At 40.8% G+C, this 22,094-nt stretch overlaps 1 protein-coding gene across 5 annotated transcripts in view; it reads right to left on the bottom strand.

Annotated features, from left to right (window-relative positions):
• The window catches only part of PCYT1A (phosphate cytidylyltransferase 1A, choline), a 59,328-nt gene that overhangs the window by 17,181 nt on the left and 20,053 nt on the right, over nucleotides 1-22,094 (bottom strand). Inside the window, exons 1-3 of one of the 5 annotated variants that reach the window (XM_036443999.2) lie at nucleotides 17,966-18,002; nucleotides 14,014-14,020; nucleotides 12,517-12,673 (exon numbers count right to left, since the gene is read on the bottom strand). In XM_036443999.2, the coding sequence (XP_036299892.1) occupies nucleotides 12,517-12,633 (117 nt within the window). In that variant the 5' untranslated portion in view covers nucleotides 12,634-12,673; nucleotides 14,014-14,020; nucleotides 17,966-18,002. Of the gene's footprint in view, nucleotides 1-12,512; nucleotides 12,678-14,013; nucleotides 14,021-17,965; nucleotides 18,003-22,094 lie in introns of those variants that run through there. The other 4 variants (XM_036444000.2, XM_045583872.1, XM_045583873.1 and 1 more) reach the window with 4 other exon arrangements.

The raw sequence follows: 22,094 nt of genomic DNA, 5'->3' as shown, positions 1-22,094 counted from the left end.
AATAAACTCAAAATGGATAAAAGACTTAATGTAAGAAGTGAAACCATAAAAGTCCTAGAAGAAACCATAGGCACCCAAATCTCAGACATCTTTTGTAGCAACATATTTACTGATACAACTCCTAGAACAATGGAAACTAAGGAGAAAATAAACAAATGGAACTATATTAAATAAAAAGCTTCTGCACTGCAAAAGAAACCATCAACAAATTAACAAGAGAGCCCACTACATGGGAAGATATATCTGCCAATTATACATCTGATAAAGGGTTATTCTCCAAAATTTATAGGGAGACACAGTGATCCCACTTTTAGAAATATATCCTAAGAAACCTGAAACACTCATCAGAAAGAATATATGCATCCCTATGTTCATAGCAGCGCAAATTACAATAGCTAAAATTTGAAACAGCTTAAGTGCCCATCAGCAGATGAATGGATAAAAAACCTTTGGTACATTTATACAATGGAATACTATGCGGCAATAAAAAAAGAAAGAACTCTTACCATTTGCAACGGCATGGGTGAATCCGAGCAAAATAAACCAGTGAGAGAAAGGTAAGTATTACACAAGCTCACTCATCTGTGAATCTAATGGACCAAACAAACTGATGAGCAAAAATAGACCCAGAGCCCAGTCGGCGTGGCTCAGTGGTTGAGCTTTAACCTATGAAGTGTCTCAGTGGTTGAGCGTTGACCTATGAACCAGGAGCTCAGGGTTCGATTCCTGGTCAGGGCACATGCTCAGGTTGCGGGCTCAATCCAAGGTGTGGAGTGTGCATCAGGCAGCTGATCGATGATTCTCTCTAATCATTGACGTTTCTATCTCTCCCTCCCTCTTCATTCCTCTCTGAAGTAAATAAAAATATATTTAAAAATAAAACAGACGCAGAGACATAGAAACATGAACAGACTGTTGAAACTCAGAGAAAAGGCAGGAAAGGGGTGGGTGGAAAGAGATCAACCAATGAACTAGTATGCATATGTGCATAACCCGAGAACACAGACAATGGGATGGTTAGGGCTTGGGGATAGGGGGAGATAGGATCAGGCAGGAAGAGCTTAATGGGGAGGAAAAGAGGACCTTTTGTAATATTTTCAAAAATAAAGATTTTAATTTTTTTCCAGATATTAAAACTTGATTTTATTTTTATTTATTTTTTAAATAAATCTTTATTATTCAGATTATTACAATTGTTCCTCTTTTTTTTCCCCCCATAGCTCCCCTCCACCCGGTTCTCACCCCACTCTCTGCCCTTACTGCTCCCACACACAGTCCTCATCCATAGGTGTTTGATTTTTGTCCAGTCTCTTCCCGCACCTCCACACCCTATCCCCCCCTCCTCCCCTGAGGATTGTCAGTCCACTCCCTTTCTATGCCTCTGGTTCTATTATATTCACCAGTTTATTCTGTTCATCAGATTTTTTTATTCTCTTGATTTTTAGATTCACTTGTTGATAGATATGAATTTGTTGTTCATAATTTTTATCTTTACCTTTTTCTTTTTCTTCCTTTTTTTAAAGAATACGTCTAGCATTTCATATAATACTGGTTTGGCAGTGATGAACACCTTTAGCTTTTTCTTATCTGTGAAGCACTTTATCTGATCTTCAATTCTGAATGATAGCTTTGCTGGGTAGAGTAATCTTGGTTGAATATTTCTTGCCACTTCCATCTGGCCTGCATAATTTCTGTTGAGAAATCAGCTGACAATCATATGGGTGCTCCCTTGTAGGTAACTGTTTTTCTCTTGCTGCTTTTAAAATTTTTTGTCTTTTGCCATTGACATTTTAATTATGATGTGTCTTGATGTGGTACTCTTTGGATTCCTTTTGTTTGGGGTTCTCTGTGTTTCCTGGACTTGTAAGTCTATTTCTTCCACCAGGTGGAGGAAGTTTTCAGTCATTATTCTTCAAATAGGTTTTCAGTATCTTGCTCTCTCTCTTCTTATGGCACCCCCATAATTCTGATGTTGGTACACTTGAAGTTGTCCCAGAGGCTCCTTACACTATCTTCATATTTTTGGATTCTTTTTGCTTTTTGCTTTTCTGGTTGGGTGTTTTTTGCTTCTTTGTATTTCAAATCTTTGACTTGATTCTTGCAATCCTCTAGTCTGCTGTTGGATCTCTGTATATTGTTTTTTATTTCAGTCAGTGTATGCTTAATTTCTAGTTGGTCCTTTTTCATATCAGCCTTTTCTAGGAAATTCTTGAAAAACCTTATAACCGTGGTTTTGAACTCTATATCCAGTCTTTTGTTCTCCTCCATCCCTCTTGTTTGAGATCTATTTCCTTGTCTTGGCATTTTCGCTGCTTCCCAGAGTTGGTAGGATGGCTTTGTGTGCTTGATGTCCTATATGGCCCAGTGGGTCAGCCTCCCCAGTTGCTTGAGGTAGACACTCTTAGTGCTTCCCTTTGTGGACTGTGTGTACAGCCTTGTTGTAGTTAAGTCTAGACTGTTGTTGGTATCACTGGGAGGAATTGACCTCCAGGCCAATTGGATGTGAGTATCAGCTGTGTCTGCTCCAGGATACCTTCTGTATTGGAGACAGTCTTATAGGATCAGACTTGCAAAATTGCAAAAGCCTCTGTGCTCAGCTTGGATGGGGCGGAGTCTCAGGGCTGAGCCGACAGTCCTGGCTTCCAGTCAGCCTGCCCTTGTGCGCACGTCTCAGACCTCTGCCTTCCGCGGCTCCCCTGAGTTTCCACCTGACAGTCCAGATTCCCCTTGTGTGGAATGGGTGCCCCAGGGGCTTGCCCAGAATTGGGTTGGGTCTCTGTAGTCCGGAGCTTCTGACTCCTTCTGCTATGGAGAGGTTGCGGCAGCCTCCATGGTCAGACCTCTCTGCTCGCGCTCACTCGCGCGCAACTGTAGACCCTGCCCGCTGCGGCTCCTGGCTCCCCAGCGTCTCCCAATCTCCGAATCTCCATGTGCCTTTCTCTACAGTCCAGACTCCACCCAGATGAGCCTGGGTCCATGGGGTTTCAGCCGGGGCTGGGGTTCAGTGTAGCCGGGGGCTTCCTTTCCCCTCCCACCAGCCAGGCACTCAGCCACCCTTCCTCTCTACATGACTGCGTGCGAGTGTCTCCCTACCTCAGAGCTTTGCAGCTCCCCTGATCTGTAAGTCTTTTTCCTTCTTTCTAGTTTTAGATTTTTCCACTCAGCCAGCTTTCCTGTGGTTTTGGATGATGTCCTTCCTGTCTTTTAGTTGTTGTTTTGAAATTGTTGGGTGAGGTGGCAGATTAGGTGCTTATCTAGGCCACCATCTTGGTTTCTCCAAGGGTACACAGCACTTCTTCTTAATCCATTCACCTATTTATGGATAAAAATTGCTTTCAAGCCTAGCCAGCATGGCTCAATGGTTGAGCAGCAACCTATAAACCAAGAGGTCACGGTTCGATTCCCAGTCAAGGCACATGCCTGGGTTGTGGGCTTAATCCCTAGTGTGGGGCAGCCAATCAATGATTCTCGTCATTCAAGTTTCCATCTATCTCTCTTTCCCCTCCTCCATTCACACAGCCAAATCTTGGTCCATTTGGGTCTGATGAAATCTGCTGGCCTCACCCTGATGAGTCCCTAAGACCCCACACCACCAGAAAGGTCTGTGGGCACCCAGTAAGTGGCAGCTAGACTTCATGTACCGTAAGACTTTTGCTGAGTAGCCTCAATCTCAGTATTGATGTCAATTTTGAATCTGTATAAACCTGGTAAACACCACTTGCCCCTTCCTGTGACTCACTGAGAACTAACTTCATTCAACTGGTGAACAGCCAAAGACTACTTCAGTGACTTAGCTTAACAGGAAGCCACAAGTAGAAGCAGATCTCAGGGTGCCCTGGGTCTTTTTCTGACGTGACCCCAGGTTCAGTGCTGCTAGAAGCTAGGCTTGGTACGCAGCTGGGCTGTCCCACTCACATCCAGGCCCAGCAGAGGCAACCACAAACTGTAGATCTCTTTGTAGCTCCAAACAGATAACTCAGGGCTGGGCACAGGCAGCACTTGATATTGACCTGTATCAGAGTCCTTCTCAAGAAACCCTAGGACCAGCACACCTGGTGACAGGACTCACCACATCATAGCACAACCCAATTAGTTCAACAAGCAGCACACCCAAAGGATTATATTGGCAGGCACCAGAGCCTGCTGGGTAGAATTCCAATTCATGGGGAAGGCCCACACAGCAGCTCACACATTGTGATCAGGGTCAATCCTCATCGCCATGGGTCCACTCCACCCATGGATGGGCCAACAGCAATTACAACAGGAAGGTTCACACAATGAACATTCCTAGAACATCTAGCTCTGGTAATCAGGGAGATTGCACCATTGAGACCCACAAGACATCTAATACATAAATCCACCATACCAAAAGTGGGAGGCATAGCAGATCTACCCATTACACAGAAACAATTACAGAGAGGCAGCCAAAATTGGAAGAGAAATAAACATGCTCCTAACTAAAGAACATAAAGCCAAAACCGGTTTGGCTCAGTGGATAGAGCGTCGGCCTGTGGACTGAAGTGTCCCAGGTTCGATTCCGGTCAGGGGCATGTACCTTGGTTGCGGGCACAACCCTGGTGGGGGTGTGCAGGAGGTAGCTGATCGATGATTCTCTTTCATAGATGTTTCTGACTCTCTATCCCTCTCTCTTCCTCTCTGTGAAAAATCAATAAAATATATTATTAAAAAAAAAATCCCCTGAATATGAACTAAGTGAAATGGAGGCAAGCAATGTGCCAGCACCTGGGTTCAAAACAAGGGTTTATAAGAATCCTCAAGACAGGCCCGGAGCAGCCAGGCCTGGAGCAGCAGCAACCAGGCCCAGAGCAGCCAGGCCCGGAGCAGCCAGGCCCAGAGCAGCCAGGCCCAGAATGTTGTGTGGTCGAACCCTGGGTTCAAAATGAAAGGAAAGAAGGAGCAATGCAGCCAGTTCGGGTACCAGAGTATTTTGTACGTCATCACAATGGACTCAGAGAAGCTCCTGTGTCCCTTCACCCAAAAGGACGGAGAGTTGCCCAGATGACAGCAAAGTGGAAGAAGAAAACTGAAGGCTACGCAAGGGACTGAGGTGCCAACATGGAGTCATCTGAAGAAATTAAAGACTGAAGTGGAAGCTACTTCTTTAATCATGTTCCTGCTCATGCTAGCAACTGTTAGCTTCCAGTCTTCTGCAAAGTCTTATGCAGCGGGTCCAAGGACTCTGAGTAAATCTACACCAGCAACAAAGGAGACTCATTTAGTAGCTAAAAAATATTGATATGTCTATAATTCTGATTTCTCATTTTGTTGTTTTGCATTTGCACTGTTATTGTTTAATGGCCAGTTTTGCTCTTGACATTCAAGTTTTGAAAATAACATGTATGTGGTTCAGTTTTTGCATTGGCATTGTTTGCAATTGTTTTTAATTTTAGAGCCCTATTATTGATGTTTAAATTTTATTTTAATTAGTATAAAAAGGGTGAGATGTGGAGAGCTGCCTGAGAGGGCACATGGACATTCTTTTGCTTCTTGTCAGATGAACCCAAGGGCACTGGCAAAATCCTTTTATCAGTACTGATTTCTTAATCCACGTGCTTGGAATGAGGAACAAATAGGACCTTGACTCACCCAGGTCTTGATATGCTAAATCTTGTACCAAAAAATAAGGAGCTTACCCAGATTTTGATAAGTGGGATCTGGGCACACCCGAAGCTCCTTTTGACCTTGAACTCCCCTTTGGAAGCCAATTAAAAACACACACACACACACATACACACACACACACCAAGGGAATTGGAAAACCTGATGATCAATGTTGACTGTTGAATGTAGTAGAGTCGGAGGTATGGAAGGGGAGTGGATTGGTGATTCTCAGGGAAAAGAGGAGTGGGGGGTGCGGGAAGAGACTGAACATAAACTGCACCTATGAATGAGGACAATGGGGGGTGGGGAAAGTGCAGAGGGTGGGCTAGGAACCTGGTGGAGGGGGAAAAAATTAGGAACTTTTATAATAATATGCACAATAAAGGTTTATTAAAAAAAAAAAAAAAGAATGCTCAAGGAACTTAGGGGAAGAATTAATGAACTCAATGAAAACTTAGAGAAACAGCAAATATAACAAAGAGAATAGTCCTAGTTTTTGCTCAGTGGATAAAGTGTTGGCCTGTAAACTGAAAGGTCTCAGGTTCAATTCTGTTCAGGGGTATATGCCTGGATTTTAAGCTCAATCCCCAGTAGTAGGTATGTAGGAGGCAGCCAATCAATGATTCTCTCTCACCACTGATGTTTCTTTTTTTTAAATATATATTTTACTAATTTTTTTACAGAGAAGAGAGGAGAGGGATAGAGAGTTAGAAACATCGATGAGAGAGAAACATCAATCAGCTGCTTTCTGAGGATGCGCCCGCAACCAAGGTACATGCCCTTGATCAGAATTGAATCTGGGACCCTTTAGTCCATAGACCGATGCTCTATCCAATGAGCCAAACCGGTTAGGGCTCACCATTGATGTTTCTATCTCTTTCACCCTCCCTCTTCCTCTCTAAAATCAATAAAAATGTATTTTAAGAAAAAGAGCATAGAAACAGTAAGAAATGAAGAATACAATAACTAAAATGAAGATTACACTAGAAAGGATCAACAGCAGATTAGATGAAGCAAAGGACCAAATCAGCAATTTGGAAGACAAGATACAGAAAACACCCAATCAGATCAGCAAAAAGAAATAAGAATCCAAAAATATTGGGATAGTTTAAGGGACCCCTGGGGCAATATCAAATGTAACATCTGCATCATAAGGCTACCAGAAGGAGAAGAGAGACAGCAAGGGATTGAAAACCTATTTGAAGAAATAATTCCTGAGCCCAGATGGCATGGCTCGGTAATTATCAACCCATGAACCAGGGTTGATCCCCAGTGTGTGGCATGCAGGAAGCAGCCGATTAATTATTCTCTCTCATCATTCATGTTTCTATCTCTCTTCCCCCTTCCTTCCTCTTTGAAATCAATAAAAAATATTTTTTAAAAAAAGAATGACTGAAAACTTGCTTAACCTGGTGCAAGAAAAAGACAAAATCCAGGAAGCACAGAGAGTCTCAAACAAGTTGAATCCAAAGAGACCCACATCAAGACACATCATAATTAAAATGGAAAACATTAAAGACAAAGAGAGAATATTAAAAGCAGGAAGTGAAAGATAGTTTCCTACAAACGAGCTCCCATAAAACTGATAACTAATTTTCAACAGAAACTGCAGGACATTAGGGACTGGCACAAAAAATCCAAAGTGATGAAAAGCAAGGACCTACAACCAAGATTACTCTACCTAGAAAAGCTATCATTTAGCAACAAAGGACAGAAAAAGCACTTCCCAGACAAGAAAAACCTAAATGAATTAATCATCAGCCAACCAATATCACAAGAAATGTTCACAGATCTTTTTTAGGAAGAAGAGAAATTTAAAATACGGATAATAAAATGGCAATAAATACATATCTATCGATAATTACTATATTCTTATTTTTTAATTTTCTTTTTAGTTTACATTCAATATTATTCTGCATTTGGTTTAAGTGTACAATATAGTGGTTAGATAATCATATACTTTACAAAGTGTTCTTCCCTGTATTTCTAGTACCCACCTGGCAACATACATAGTGATTATACATTATCAACTACATTCCCTATGCTGTTTTGTTTTTGCCCACACTGTCCAGGATCATCTTGATATCCTTGGCACTGGAGAAGGCATTGCCCCAGAAGTCATCTTTCATCTCAGTGTTATTGTTGTTATTATTAGTAGTAGTATAAGTATTATTAGTAGAGGCCCAGTGCATGAATTCATGCATGGTGGGGTCCCTTGGGCTGGCTGGTGATCGGGAGTGATCAGGGCCAATCGGGGCCATCTCGCCCAGTCTCCATTGGGGCTAATGGGGGCTGACTAGCTAGGGGGAAAGACTGCGGGAGGTTGGCTGGGGGGAGTACATTGACCATCAGAGGCCAACTCCTGCATTAAGCATCTGCCCCACCCCACCACCACCCTGGTGGTCAGTGTGCGTCATAGCAACCAACTGACTGGTTGTTTGATTGTTCAGTCGCTTAGGCTTTTATATATATAGACTAGTGGCTTGGTGAACAAAATTCATGCACGGGGGGCGGGAGTGGGGGGGGTGTCCCTCAGCCCAGCCTGCACACTCTCCAATCTGGGACCCCTTGGGAAATGTCCAACTGCTGGTTTAGGCCCGATCCCTGTGGACATCCCTCTCGAAATCTGGGACTACTGGTTCCTAACTGCTCACCTGCCTGCCTGCCAGCCTGCTAGCCCCCAAATCCCCCCCAGCTATATCAGCCCCAACTGCACCCCCTGCTGACCTGCTTGCCCCCAACTGGTGCCCCCTAATGGCCTGCTTGCCTCCTACTGCCTCCCCATGCTGGCCTGCTTGGCCCCAACTGGCACACCCCTGCTGGCCTGTTCACCCCCAAATGACCACCTGCCAGCCTTAATGCCCCCAACTGCCCCCCACTGCTGGCCTGCTCACCCCCAAATGTCCCCTTCACTGGCCTGCTTGCCCCCAACTTCCCCCCCACACACCAGCCTGCTTGCCCCCAACTTTTGCCACCCCCAGCCTGATCACCCCCAACTGCCCTCCCCTTCTGGCCTTGTCATCCTTAACTATCTCTGCCTCAGCCCTGCCACTATGGCTTTGTTTGGGTGGCAGCCACAGATCTGGCTGGGCAACCAAGGAAGCCAAGCCTCCTGCCTGCTTTATGACTGGCTTGGCTTTCTTTATCACTGGGGAGACCAAGGAAGCCAAGCCTACTGCCTGCTCTAGCCAACTCCATGGCTCCAGCTGGTGCCACCATCTTTGTCACATCAATTTGCATATTCCCTCCTTATTGGCTGTGGGCACTTCCGTCTTTGTCGTGAAGTGACGGTTAATTTGCATATTACTTTTATTAAATAGGATTTAAAAATTTTTTTAAATTGATATTTAGAGAAAGAGGAAGGTAGAGAGAAATATCAATGAGAGAGAAACATCATTAATCAGCTACCTCCTACATTCCCTCTCCTGAGGATCAAACCCACAACCTGGGCACATGCCCTGATTGGAATCAAACCAGTTTCTCCTTAGTTCATGAATTGATGCTCAACTACTGAGCAACACAAGCCAGGATATCATTATTTTTTAAATTGTTATCTGAGGTGTTTTCCCCATTGATTTTTTAGATAGAGTAGAAGGGAAGAAGGGAAGGAGAGAAAGAGAGAGAAACATCAATGTGAGAGAGACTTAACTGATTGGTTGCTTCCTGCACCCACCCCAGCCAGAGCCAGGAATCGAATCTGCAACTGTGGTACATACCCTTGACTGGGAATTGATCCTCAGACCCTTAGGTCCACAGACTGACACTCTAACCACTGACCCAAACCAACCAGGGCTCTTTTCATCTTTGTATCTCTAATTTTAGCAAATGGCACACAGAGGTTCTCAATATATGTTTATTGGTTGTAGTAATGGTTGCACAACTCTGTGACTATACTAAAAATCATTGATTATACAATTTAAATTGGTGGATTATATGATCTTAATAAAGCTGTTATTTAAAAAAAGCAAAACAGCCCAGCCAGTGTTGCTCAGTGCTTGAGCATCGACCTAGATATCAAGAAGTTCTGGTTCAACTCCTGGTCAGGGCACATGCCCGGGTTGTGGACTCAATCCCAAGTGAAAGGCATGCAGGAGGCAGCCAATCAGTGATTCTCTCTCATCACTGATGTTACTCTCTCTCTCTCTCCTCTACCTTCCTCTCTAAAATCAATAAAAATATATTTAAACCTAATTGGCGTGGCTCAGAGATTGAGCGTCAACCTATAATCCAGGACAGTTTGATTCCCCATTGGAGCACATGCCTGGGTTGTGGATTCAATCCCTAGTAGGGGCGTGCAGGAGGCAGCCTATTAATGATTTTCTCTCATCATTGATATTTCTATCTCTCTCTTTCTCTCCCTTCCTCTCTGAAATGAATAAAAATAAAATAAAATAAATAAAAACATATTTATTTTAAAAAAGGAAACATCGCCCTGGCCAGTGTTGCTTGATGGTTAGAGAGTCCCCCCCATATACCAAAGGGTTAAGGGTTCAATTCCCAGTCAAGGACATGTACCTGGATTGCAGATTTGATTCCTAGCCCCAGCTGTAGGAGGCAACTAATGGATATGTCTCACTCACATAGATGCTTCTCTCTCCCTTCCTCCCTCCTCCCCTTCCATTCTTTTTAAAAATCAATGGGGTGAAACATCCTCTGGTAAGGATTAACAAAACTACATACATTTATATCTTGTTTGTGTTTTTTACAGGGTTGAAATAGGTTCACAAACAGAAAGTACAAGTATACAAGGGAGATGACAAACAAGTTTATTTAACATATACTCCTCATTAGGATCAGTCCAGCCAGTTGGGAGAGTGAATCTTTAAACATTAGCCCATGTAGGCCAGTGTATGCCAGAGAAGAATGTGAAATAGTTAACAAGAGTCACTCAACTGATTTGTGATATGAATATATGAATCAAAGTAATTTAAAATACTGAGATTTTTCAGATTATAAGGACCAAGAAATTTAAGTATTCTCAGAGCCCATTCCAATAGGACAGGCCTTCTTTGCTCTATTCCTGGCTATGGTGATTGGCTGAGAGTACCACATACTTTGTTATCATGTGTCCCTACTCCAAGTGAGATTGCTGAATTGGTGCCGACCACCATCTCCTTAATCTAAACTAAGGAACATTCAGAAACTAATGTTCTGTTTTGTTGACTGTTGAGTCGTTTTCTGAGTTTACTTGCTGCGGTATGCAATAAAAAATATATATTTTTAAAATACATTTTCTTGATTTTTTACATAGAGGAAGGGAGAGATAGAAACATTGATGAGAAAGAAACATCAATCAGCTGCCTCCTGCACACCCCCTACTGGGGATATGTCTGCAACCAAGATACATGCCCTTGACCAGAATTGAACCTGGGACCCCGCAGGCCGCAGGCCGACGCTCTATCCAATAAGCCAAACCAGCCAGGGTTATATATATATATATATATATATATATATATATATATATATATATATATATATATATATATTATATTGAAAAGTGATGCAATTGCTGGCTAGCACCATGAGCATAGCAATGTGAACAGTCTCTAGAAGCTGGAAAAGGCAAGGAAAAGATTCTCTGCTAGAACCTCCAGCTCTGCCAACACTTTGATTTTAGGTCACAGAGATATGTTTCAATTTTCTGACCTCCAGAATTGTAGATAATATTTCTGTATTGTTTCAGCCCATTAAATTTGTGGTAACTTGCTACAGCAACAATAGGAAACTAATACTTGCCCTACTAATATCATCAATACCAGGCCTGGACCATATGCTTCCTATTTGTGGAGTCCAGTTGTTTTTATTGCTCAAGATACAAGTATTGGTTTGGAACAATTGTTAACTGTGTCAGAGTAGAAATGCTTTTCCCTTTGGGCTATGAAGCTCCAGGACTAATCAATGGAAACTAAAGTTTGATCACTGGCTAATAGTTAATATAGGTAAAGAAAATACAGAAACATGCAATTCTGTCACTGGGATTTTGGATAATGGATTTCATAATATTGTATATCAATAATAACTTCAGCCCTGGCCAGTGTTGATCAGCAGTTAGAGTGTCAGCTTATGCACTAAATAGTCATGGGTCTATTCCCAGTCAAGAGCATGTACCTGGGTTGCAAGTTTGATTCCCAGCTCCAGTCAGTGCATGTGCAAGAGACAATCAATTGATGTCTCTCTCACACATTAATGTTTCTCTCTACTCTCTCTCTCCCTCTCCCTCCCTTACACTCTAAAGATCAATGGGAAAAATATCCTCAGGTGAGGATTAAAATAATAATAATAATAATAATAATAATAATAATAACAACAACTTCAGTTGTGTATTCTTTAACATGTTTTTAGAGGGGAAGCTTTAGGAAGGATATAAACCTAAGACAGGAAGAGCTATTTGGAATACAGTATTTCACTGAAGGCTTGGCAACAATTAGAAATACAAAGATAATGTCCCAGAGATAAAGGAATACAAGATAAATAGTAATAGAAAAAAATTCTCATCTAAGATACAAGCAGTAATAGAGTGGTTAAATGATATGGGAGAAAAGATAGTAAGACACAGAAAACTAAACACCATGAAATGATACCAAGATAAGATCACTGCCTGGAGACCCGATTTCTCTATTTCATTAGTTTGAATTTGATCTTTAACCTAATACACAATACAACCTCCAAATTTTCCTAACATTTTTTTCGTTCCTATGTAAAACTCTTACAACTGAGCTGTGAGTTATAATCTAGTAAGAAAGCATAAGATATCCAACAACTGTGAAAATACTTACTATCCACAGCTACTGTCCATTGTCTCCATTATTTAAGAAGACTTGTAATGTTATATCAGTTTTCTACCTTCCCACTGCCAGGTTAAATGTACAACACAGGAAACTCTTCCTTACTTACAACTGCACAGCGAGGCATTTTGGAAGTAATCCCATCTTCCTCTGTTGCCCCATTGGGTCCAGGTGCCTCTTTCCTCCTCTTTCTTGTGTTGACTTTGGCTGAACTCTGTGCATCCATCTTCTTTTAACCTGTCATAGAAAGTGAAAAAGAATATTTTCTCAATGAGGGAGAAAAAAGTCTGTCACCAGTATTTCAGAGATGTAAACACAGATATTCTCAGCAAAAGATCAATTCCATAGCACGTATTTCCCAAAGAAGAACCAATTGCATCTGTCAAAAACAAAGCTTCATTAACACAGGCCCCAGTAGGAACTCTGACTCTGTGGAACAATGGCTACAATTAATCACCTGAACTTGAAAATTATTCCCCTTGATCAATGAATCCTGTATATTACCTACTAATTCTACATCCCAACTGCATGCAAAAGATTGGAATAACTTGGCTGAGAAAGTTAGTTATACAGCTTTAACACTACCCCTTAGGACACCTGGAGATATGTCTTAGGTGCAGATGGGAGAAAGAACCTTTTTTTAAAGGATTGGCTATCACCAATTCCTGATTTAACAAAGCATGAATTTCTTAACTGTAAATGCTCTGTAGATTTCAGACACCACTCCACCAGGGATCTACGGAAATTGTGGTGTAAGTGTATTGTATCTTTTAAATATCCTTCCTCTTCCTTAATATTCATTTTCCCTTCCTTTAGTCTCAAGCACCTTAAATTTGCTCAGAGTCCCCAACTATTAAAACCCCAACCAGGTTTCTCCTTGCCCCAGGAAAAAAGTAATTACCCATTTTGCAGAGCGCTTCTAGCAACTAGCTATTATATAAAAGTTCTGAATGTTTGATATTTCATATTTAGATATTGGCTTGTGCTACCTCTCCAATTCCCAGCAAGGATCCGCTTTTGGTAACCTAATTTACATAAACAAATTAATTTCTTGGCATTGATGAAATTTTAGGCATCAGCCAGAAATTGGGGATAGAGGAATTTTAATGATCAGCCCAATTTTAATTTTAATTCTCTGCCCAAGATATGGCACAGTGAAAGATGGAAGAAAGATCCTCAGAGCAGAGGAGGAAAACAAAACAAGTGCCAGACAGAATGAGGACATTCTACTCTGCTTCACTGACTCCAATAAGCCCTCCTGAATAAGATGTTCATCTAAACAACAGCAATTGTGCCTTACTTTCTTTCCTCCAGCTAAATTCCAAGTGGCAATGTGACAAGATCTACAAGAAACCTGACCTAATTCTTAGAGAATGATGGTGACACCCTAAGTAGTAGGCTGACAAAAAAAAAAAAAAAAAAAAAAAGTGAGTCTAAAGTGAAAGATGAACACCACCCAGAAACTTCCTTTCATCACAAATGCAAATTAAAATGGAAGGATACTATACATTTGACAAGTTTATCCAGTGATGATAATCAGAGCTTTTCTTCATTATTGTTATTAAGTATTCTTTCAAAACATCCAGGTCAGTGTTGCTGCTCCCACCTCACTGCTAACAAGGCCTAATCAGTCCATTTAGTGACCATTTCTAACTCGCATGTAACTAGCTTCTCTGTATTTGCTAAATTCTTCTCAGGGTAAGCAGACAAAACCTTTGGAGAAATGTAATCAGCAATCTGGTGACAGGAGGCTCAAGGTCAGGTAGTCAATAATATTAAGTACTTAACTGTGTACAAGGTACTTTGGCATAATTTTTTAAAGTAAAAACTATTTTCTCAAGAAGTTCTTAATCAAGGTGAGGAAACCACTTGATTATGACATAAAAAGGCTCTTTATGATTCTAAAACTATTGGGGGAAAGTTTGTTGAGGAACAGGATATTTACACAGCTTCAAAGTATCTCTCCTCACAGATTACTTATTAACTACAAAGGGAAAGTTACCTTTTTAGTGAAAAAATCTCTTAGCTGCCCTAGCCGGTTTGGTTCAGTGGATAGAGCGTGGGCTTGCAGACTGAAGGGTCCCAGGTTTGATTCCGGCCAAGGGCGCATGCCCACTGTGGGCTCAGTCACCAGTAGGGGGCATGCAGAAGGCAGCCAATCAATGGTTATCTCTCATCATTGATGTTTCTATCTCTCTCTCCCTCTCCATTCCTCTCTGAAACCAATAAGGAAATATATATATATTTTTTAAATCCCTTAGCTAAGTGATCGAAGTTAATTAACATAACCAATAATGAATGCATCCTATGTGAGGCACTAAGGATACACTACCTGCCCAAAATGCATAACCTCTATGGATTTATGAGGAACAAGCAGACAAACCTTAATTAAAGGACAGTGTACAAAACAAGCCTGTGTTCTTCAAAAAATTTTAATCATGAAAACAATAAAAGGCTGAGGGACTGCTCCAGGTTAAGAGAGACCAAAGAGCCAGGCCAGTGTGGTTCAGTGGTTGAGTTTGGACCCATAAACTAAGAGGTCACTGGTTCAATTCTCAGTCAATGCACATGCCCCAGTTACATGGACATGCAGGGGGTAGCTGATTGATGTTCATTTCTCTATCCTTGTCCCTTCCTCTCTCTAAAATTAAAAAATAAATAAATAAATTTTAAAAAAGAGAGACCAAAGAAATTATAACTATATGTAATGGAAAATTCTTAATTGGGGGGAAAATTGTTACAAAGAATAGCTACTATGACAATAAAGAAAATTTGAATATGAACTGTATATCAAATAATAGACATCAATGTTAAACTTCTTAGATTTGATTTTACAGTGTGCTATGGAAAAGACTGTCCTTGATTTTAGAGAGAAATGCTGAAGTATCTAGAGATAAAAGGTCATGATCTCTGCAACTTACCCTCAGCAAAAAAAGAAGAAAAATATGTATATCATATTACATTGCATATAAAATAGGTAAAGCAAATATGACCAATGTTATCAATGTATGAATCTAGGCAGGGCATAAAAGGATTCATATTAATATTCTTACAACTTTTCTATAGGCTTTTATTTCAAAATAACAAGTTTAATTTTTAAAATGCACTTTAACAATTTCTACACAGATAGGCCCTCATGTAAGATTTCTGTTATGAAATCTTTTTGGTGAGGGTAAGTTTCGGACATCATGACCTTTTATCCCTAGATACTTTAGTATTTCTCTCTAAAAACAATTTCTGTTGTTGTCTCTAGAAACTGATTTCCTCTCCTTCCTGACTCTTTACTTCTTTTATTTTTAAAATAGAAAGTTAGAAACATCTAAGAGAGATGAACATCAATCAGCTGTCTCCTGCACACCCCCAACTGGGATGTGCCTGAAACCAAGGTACATGCCCTTGACCGGAATCGAACCCGGGACCCTTCAGTCTGCAGGCCGATGCTCTATCCACCGAGCCAAACTGGCTTTGGCTCCTTCCTGACTCTTTAAATCAGAATACATGATGCATACATTCTAATAAGTATGTCTAGTAATCTAAATATCTTGCAAGGAAGTTAACAGCAACAGTCATAACAATGCTATCTTTTTTTCAATACTACTTACCATCTGCCAGTTATTGTGATAGGCAATTAATACACATATATACAGTTATTACTAGTTCCAATTTACAAATGAGAAAACTAAGGATCAGGGAAGTTAAGCAACCTAAAAGATCACACAGCTAGTAAGTATAAGAGCCAGGATTTAAATTCAGGCTTGTCTAATTCCAAAGTCCTTACCACTATAATCTGCTATTTTCCAGAAAGCTAAGATTTTTAAAAAGAAGCTTATCATTACTGTTGCTTCTTTCTATCAAGAACATTCTCTCTATAGCATGGGTCCCTTATGTGTTTTTTACACTTAAGTCAGGCCATCCTAACTGAACAGTGGAATAAAAGGTCACAGTTAGTTAAGGTAAACAAGGTCCCAGGACCAATCAAATAGAACTGACGTGGCTACTGGCTCAGAGGTTGCCTGATTTGTCAGCTATAGCAGATCTTTCCTACAGGGTAGTTTTGCTAGGGTTTCCTGATAAGATTTCACCTTAAGTAATAAAGAATTCTTTAATATCTACTCCTCCCTCTGCTGACATTACAAATAGGTAGTATTTTAAAGGCACCTGTATTTTTACAAACATTTTTAAGGGTATCATAATAAACAGAGGAGTAAATGCCATGTCATATTTTCATCAGTTATCCTATATTAAAAAAGCCTAATATGCTAAGTGTTCAGTAGTCCATTCAACCAATCAAAGCGTAATATGCTAATGATATGCTAAGGCCACTCAACCACTCACTATGACATGCATTGATCTCAGGGGACAGATGCTCCAACCTGTAAGCTAGCTTGCTTCTGGGGTCTGGCCAATTGGGAATGAGCAAGACGGGCCAGACATGCCCTGAAGCCCTTCCGTTGACCCTTCCCAGCTGGCCAACCTCCTGTGTCCCTCCCTGATCCCAATTTTGCACACCAGTGGGGCCCCTCAGCCTGGCCTGCACCCTCTCGCAATCCAGGACCCCTCAGGGGATGTCAGAGAGCCAGTTTCAGCCTGATCCTGCAGGCTTAAGAGGATAATATGCAAATTGACCACTAAGGATGTCCAACTTGACAGCTTAGGCCCACTCCCTGCAAGCTTCCGGATCATGAAAGGGCGCAGGCTGGGCTGAGGGACAACACTCTCACCCCACCCCCACCGCCGTAAGTGCATGAATTTCATGCACCAGGCCTCTAGTTTTCTATAACTTCAAGTTAAAATTCCTTCATGTTTAATGGTAAACTATTTCATATGTCCAAAGGCATGCTTATAGGAACTTCTCAGAAGTCTTTGCTCTCTCTGTATGTTGGAGGAAGGGATAACTTGTGCTTTGCTCTTTTGTTTGTTTTACTTTTTACTAGAGGCCCGTGCACAAGTTTGTGCACTGGTGGGGTCCCTTGGCCTGGCCAGTGACCAGGGCTGAATGGGGCCAATTGGGGCCACAGGAGTTTGGCCGCCAGGGGAAGGGACTGCTAGAGGCTGGCCAGCCAGAAGAAGGGGCCACAGGAGGTTGGCCGGCCAGCCCAATCGGGGCCATAGGGCTGGTCAGTAGGGAGGCGCGGGGGTAGGGCCAAGGGAGGCTGGCCAGAGGGAGTGGAGGGGCAGCAGGAGGTTGGCTGGCCAAAGGAGACTGGCTGTGGGAGCACACTGACATCAAGGGGCAGCTCCTGCATTGAGTGTCTGTCCCTGGTGATAAGAGTGGTCACAGCAACCGGTCCGGTTGTTCTGCCATTTGATTGATTTGCATATTGGCCTTTTATTATATAGGAAGATATTGTGGTAAAATATAAATAACATAAATTTGCTTTGCTTTTTAACTGCTTACTTCTTTAAGTATTGAACCATGTTGTCATATGATTCAACTTAACCAGCCAAACACATGGTAAATATCATTATACTATACTAAAGGCCTGATGTATGAAATCCGTGCAAGAGTAGGCCCTTGCAGCCCCAGGGCAGCCTGGCTGCCTCAGCCTTTGCAGTACCAGCTGCCTCGTGGCCCTGCGGCCCTGTCCCCCACCCACTGGTCATTCCGGAAGGTCGTTCCAGAAGGTCATTCCACTGTCTGGTCTAATTAACATATTAGCTCTTTATTATATAGGATAAGCAAAGGCTTTACTACCAAGAGTTAAATACTGCCAGCATGATTTTAAAGATATTTGAAAGCCAAACTAATATCTGGGGTTGCTAGATCTTGTGACACTGGATCTATTCCACTAGATTAAAAAATCATACAAAAATATAAAATATCACAATGAAGACTCAAGGCAACAGAAAGGAGTTGTCTGACTAGCTATTTAAAGCTAGAGTACAATTCAAACAGAAAAAAAATCAAGGCAACCATATTATTAACATATTACAATGGCCTTTAGTAATAATAGTAATACTAATATGTTTTATCTGTCTTTCAGTTAAGTACATACATTCTTCAACAAAATCTCTCCATTTGCCTTAACCAAGTGTCTAATCAAATATCTGTGGCAATATTAATCAATGTTTTTTATTTATGCTCCATTTTGAGAAATGTAAAACTCTTCAACATCACTCCATCAGCATAGTATAGTGATTAAAAGTCAGATTACCTAAGAATGAATCCCATTTCTACCACTTATAAGCCATGAGAACTTGGACAAATTCTGAATCTGTCCAACCATTAGTTGCATCACTTAACAAATGAGGTTTAAGTGGGATTATCCATGTAAAACCTAAGTTCAATGCTTGGCACATACAATAGTAAGTGCTTATAAGTATTAGCTACTATTATTATTTAATACTTGTAGTTATCATCTGCCTAAAGTCTTCGATGTATCCTCTCTATCAAAACGATTTTGTCAAGTTTCCCGCCTATGATTACTATTATAAAAAGTACACTCTGCCCTAGCTGGTTTGGCTCAGTGGATAGAGCATCAGCCTGCCGACTGAAGGGTCTCAGGTTCAATTCCAGTCAAGGATACATGCCCTGGTTGCTGGCTCAATCCCCAGTAGGGGGCTTGTAGGAGATAGCTGATCAATGATTCTCATCATTGATGTTTCTATCTCTCTCTCCGTCTCCCTTTCTCTCTGAAACACCCTGTCCCCTTTAAAAATCACTGTTATAGCAAGTATTCTTCTAGAGTGTGTTGTTAAATTACGATGAAGAAACATTACTACTCCTACTCCTAACAGTGAGCACTTATAGAACACCAGTATGTCTAAACTCTTTAAAAATATTAAAACTCTCTTAATATTCACAAGTCTTTGACACAGGTATATTATTTCTATCACTATTTTACAGATGAGAAACTGAGGCACAAAAGATGAGATCAAACAGCTAGTAAGTGGTGAAGCTAGAGATCAAATATAAACAAAACAAAAAAATCAAATTTAGCCAGCCTGGCTGCAGACTACATACCCTTAACTACTATAGTATATGATATAATACAAGAAGGTACCTGATAATTATTTCTAAATATGTGAATGCCTGTCATGTTGGATAGGGAAGACACTTACTCTGTGCAAGTCCAGACAATAGAACATGCATCACTGGTTGGAAAAATGCAAAGATACGAATTTTAATTATACAAAAACCTTTTTAGGAATAAGAGTTGTCTGGAAAAGGACTAGATGATCTCGGAGATATTTCATTTTGGCCTATCAGGACATTCAAGCAGAGGTTGTACAGAAATACACGTATTGGTGGTACCTGGTACGAGAAGGAGACTTGACTTGGGGTGGTAAACACACAATACAATATGCGAATGATGTATTAATTTTATTAACCAATGTCACCCCAATAATCCAATTTAAAAAAGGAATACATTTAGTCCTGGCTGATGCTCAATTAGTTGGAGTGTTATCTCATATACCAAAAAGTTGTGGGTTCAATTCCCAGTCAGGGCACATACCTAGGTTGCAGGTTTGATCCCCGGTCGGGGCACATACAGGAGACGATAGGTTGATGTTTCTTTCTCCCTTCCTCTCTCTCTAAAATATCAATAAAAACATATTCTCAGGTGAGGATTAAAAAAACAGATTTATTCATCTTGTTGGTCATAATCCTAGTAAAGTGCAATTTAGTTGATCATTTTGTTTGTACTAATCTGTTTAAAATTTTTTTAAAAATCTTGACTACCATCTGTCATATTCACTATTTATCACAATTGTATATAATCTATAAACTTGAAAGGTATGGTTTTTATGTCTCCATACAAGTCACTGCTGAAAGTACTGATCAGGATAGATGTCTGTCATCACACACCAATATGACAATCCACTAGAACTCTCTTTCCTCATTGAGATCCATCCTTAATGCTCTTTTTAAAAATACATATATAATACATATCTACTGAGTGGCCATATTATAGTCTCTGAATGCATAATAACCTGGCCATTCAGAGTGTGTGTGTGTGTGTGTGTGTGTGTGTGTGATATATATATATATATATATTAGAGGCCCAGTGAATGAATTTGTTCATGGGGTCCGGCCAGCCTGGCCAGGGGGAGGGAACATTGGTGGGTGGCCAGCCTGCCTGCTGGTCAAACTCCTGGTCGAGGGGACAATTTGCATATTAGCCTTTTATTATATAGGATATACACTGAGTGGCCAGATTATTATGCGTTCAGAGATAATAATCTGGCCACTTAGTGTATTTCTTTTTCTTTTTTTTTTTTTTTTTAGTATATTTTATTGATTTTTTACGGAGAGGAAGAGAGATAGAAAGTTAGAAACATTGATGAGAGTCATCAAACAGCTGCCTCTTTCACACCCCCTACTGGGATGTGCCCACAACCATGGTACATGTCCTTGACCGGAATCGAACCTGGGACCTTTCAGTCTGCAAGCCGATGCTCTATCCACTGAGCCAAACCGGTTTCGGCAACTTAGTGTATTTCTTAATTGATTTCAGAGAAGAAGGAAGAGGGAGGGATAAAAACATCAATGATGAGAGAAAATAATTGATTAGCTGCCACCTGCATGCCCCCTACTGGGGATCAAGCCTGCAATCCTGGCAAGTGCTCTGACCAGGAATTGAGCCGTGACCTCCTGGTTGATAGGTTGGTGCTCAACCACTGAGAGACACCAGCCAGGACACCCTTAATACTATTTAAAAAACAGAATAGAGAATATATTTAAAATTCTTAATGAGTTAGGGTATTCAATCTGATGTAAACCTGATTCATTGTACAGGTTTGACTCACATGTCTCTATCACTGTCCTAAAGATTACTATGATAATATCAATGATAATAAGGATAGCTAATACTTACAGAGAATAATCTATGTGCCAGGAAGTTATAAACCTTTAGCATATATTAAATAACAGCCCTCACAACAATTCGATGAGGTAAGTAGTACTATTATCCCTTTTTTATCAAAGAGAAAATTGAGGCACAGCGAGGTTAAATGACTTGCCTAAGGTCACACGCCCAGGACAGGGCAAAAACAGATTTGAACCCAGGCATTCTGGCTCTAATGTCTGTGTACTTAACATTATGCTGCCTAGTAACAATATGGTCACACATGAATTTAATCAAAATTACTTGTTTGAACTCTGGTCATGTGCTACACTGTGCCAAGCAGATTCTGATCAGGAATTTTATTAAAACATCACACAAATGGTCCTGGCTGATGTATTAGGTCTAGTAATAATTAATGTCGTTTTCTAATACCTTTTTTAAATCGAATTTATTTAAACAATACAACAAAATTTAATCAACAATATAGTTGCCGTTGTTTTCTACTACTTGTGCCCAACGCTCAGAAAACATTTTAATCCCTCTGTTGTAAAATTCTTGTGATTTTGATGCAAAAAATTCGGTCAATGCATTTTTGAGGCATTCTTCATTATTAAATTTTTTTCCAAGAAGAAAGTTTTGCAAAGAACGAAACAAATGGTAATCGGAAGGGGCAATATCAGGAGAATATGCAGGTTGAGGGAGAACTTCCCATTCCAACTGAGGGAGAACTTCCCATTCCAACTGGCGCAGTTTTTCAGCAGTGATTCTTGCAGTATGCGGTCGTGCGTTATCGTGGTGAAGAATTACGCCCTTCCGATTAATCAGCGCGGGTTCTTTTTCTCTTAAAGCTTGGGCTAACCTTTCCAATTGGGCACTGTACACTGCACTTGTAATGGTT

This window comes from Pipistrellus kuhlii, unplaced genomic scaffold (assembly GCF_014108245.1).
Source record: "Pipistrellus kuhlii isolate mPipKuh1 unplaced genomic scaffold, mPipKuh1.p scaffold_m20_p_2, whole genome shotgun sequence".
Lineage (NCBI taxonomy): Eukaryota > Metazoa > Chordata > Mammalia > Chiroptera > Vespertilionidae > Pipistrellus > Pipistrellus kuhlii.
This window is presented reverse-complemented; position numbering and strand designations above follow the sequence as displayed.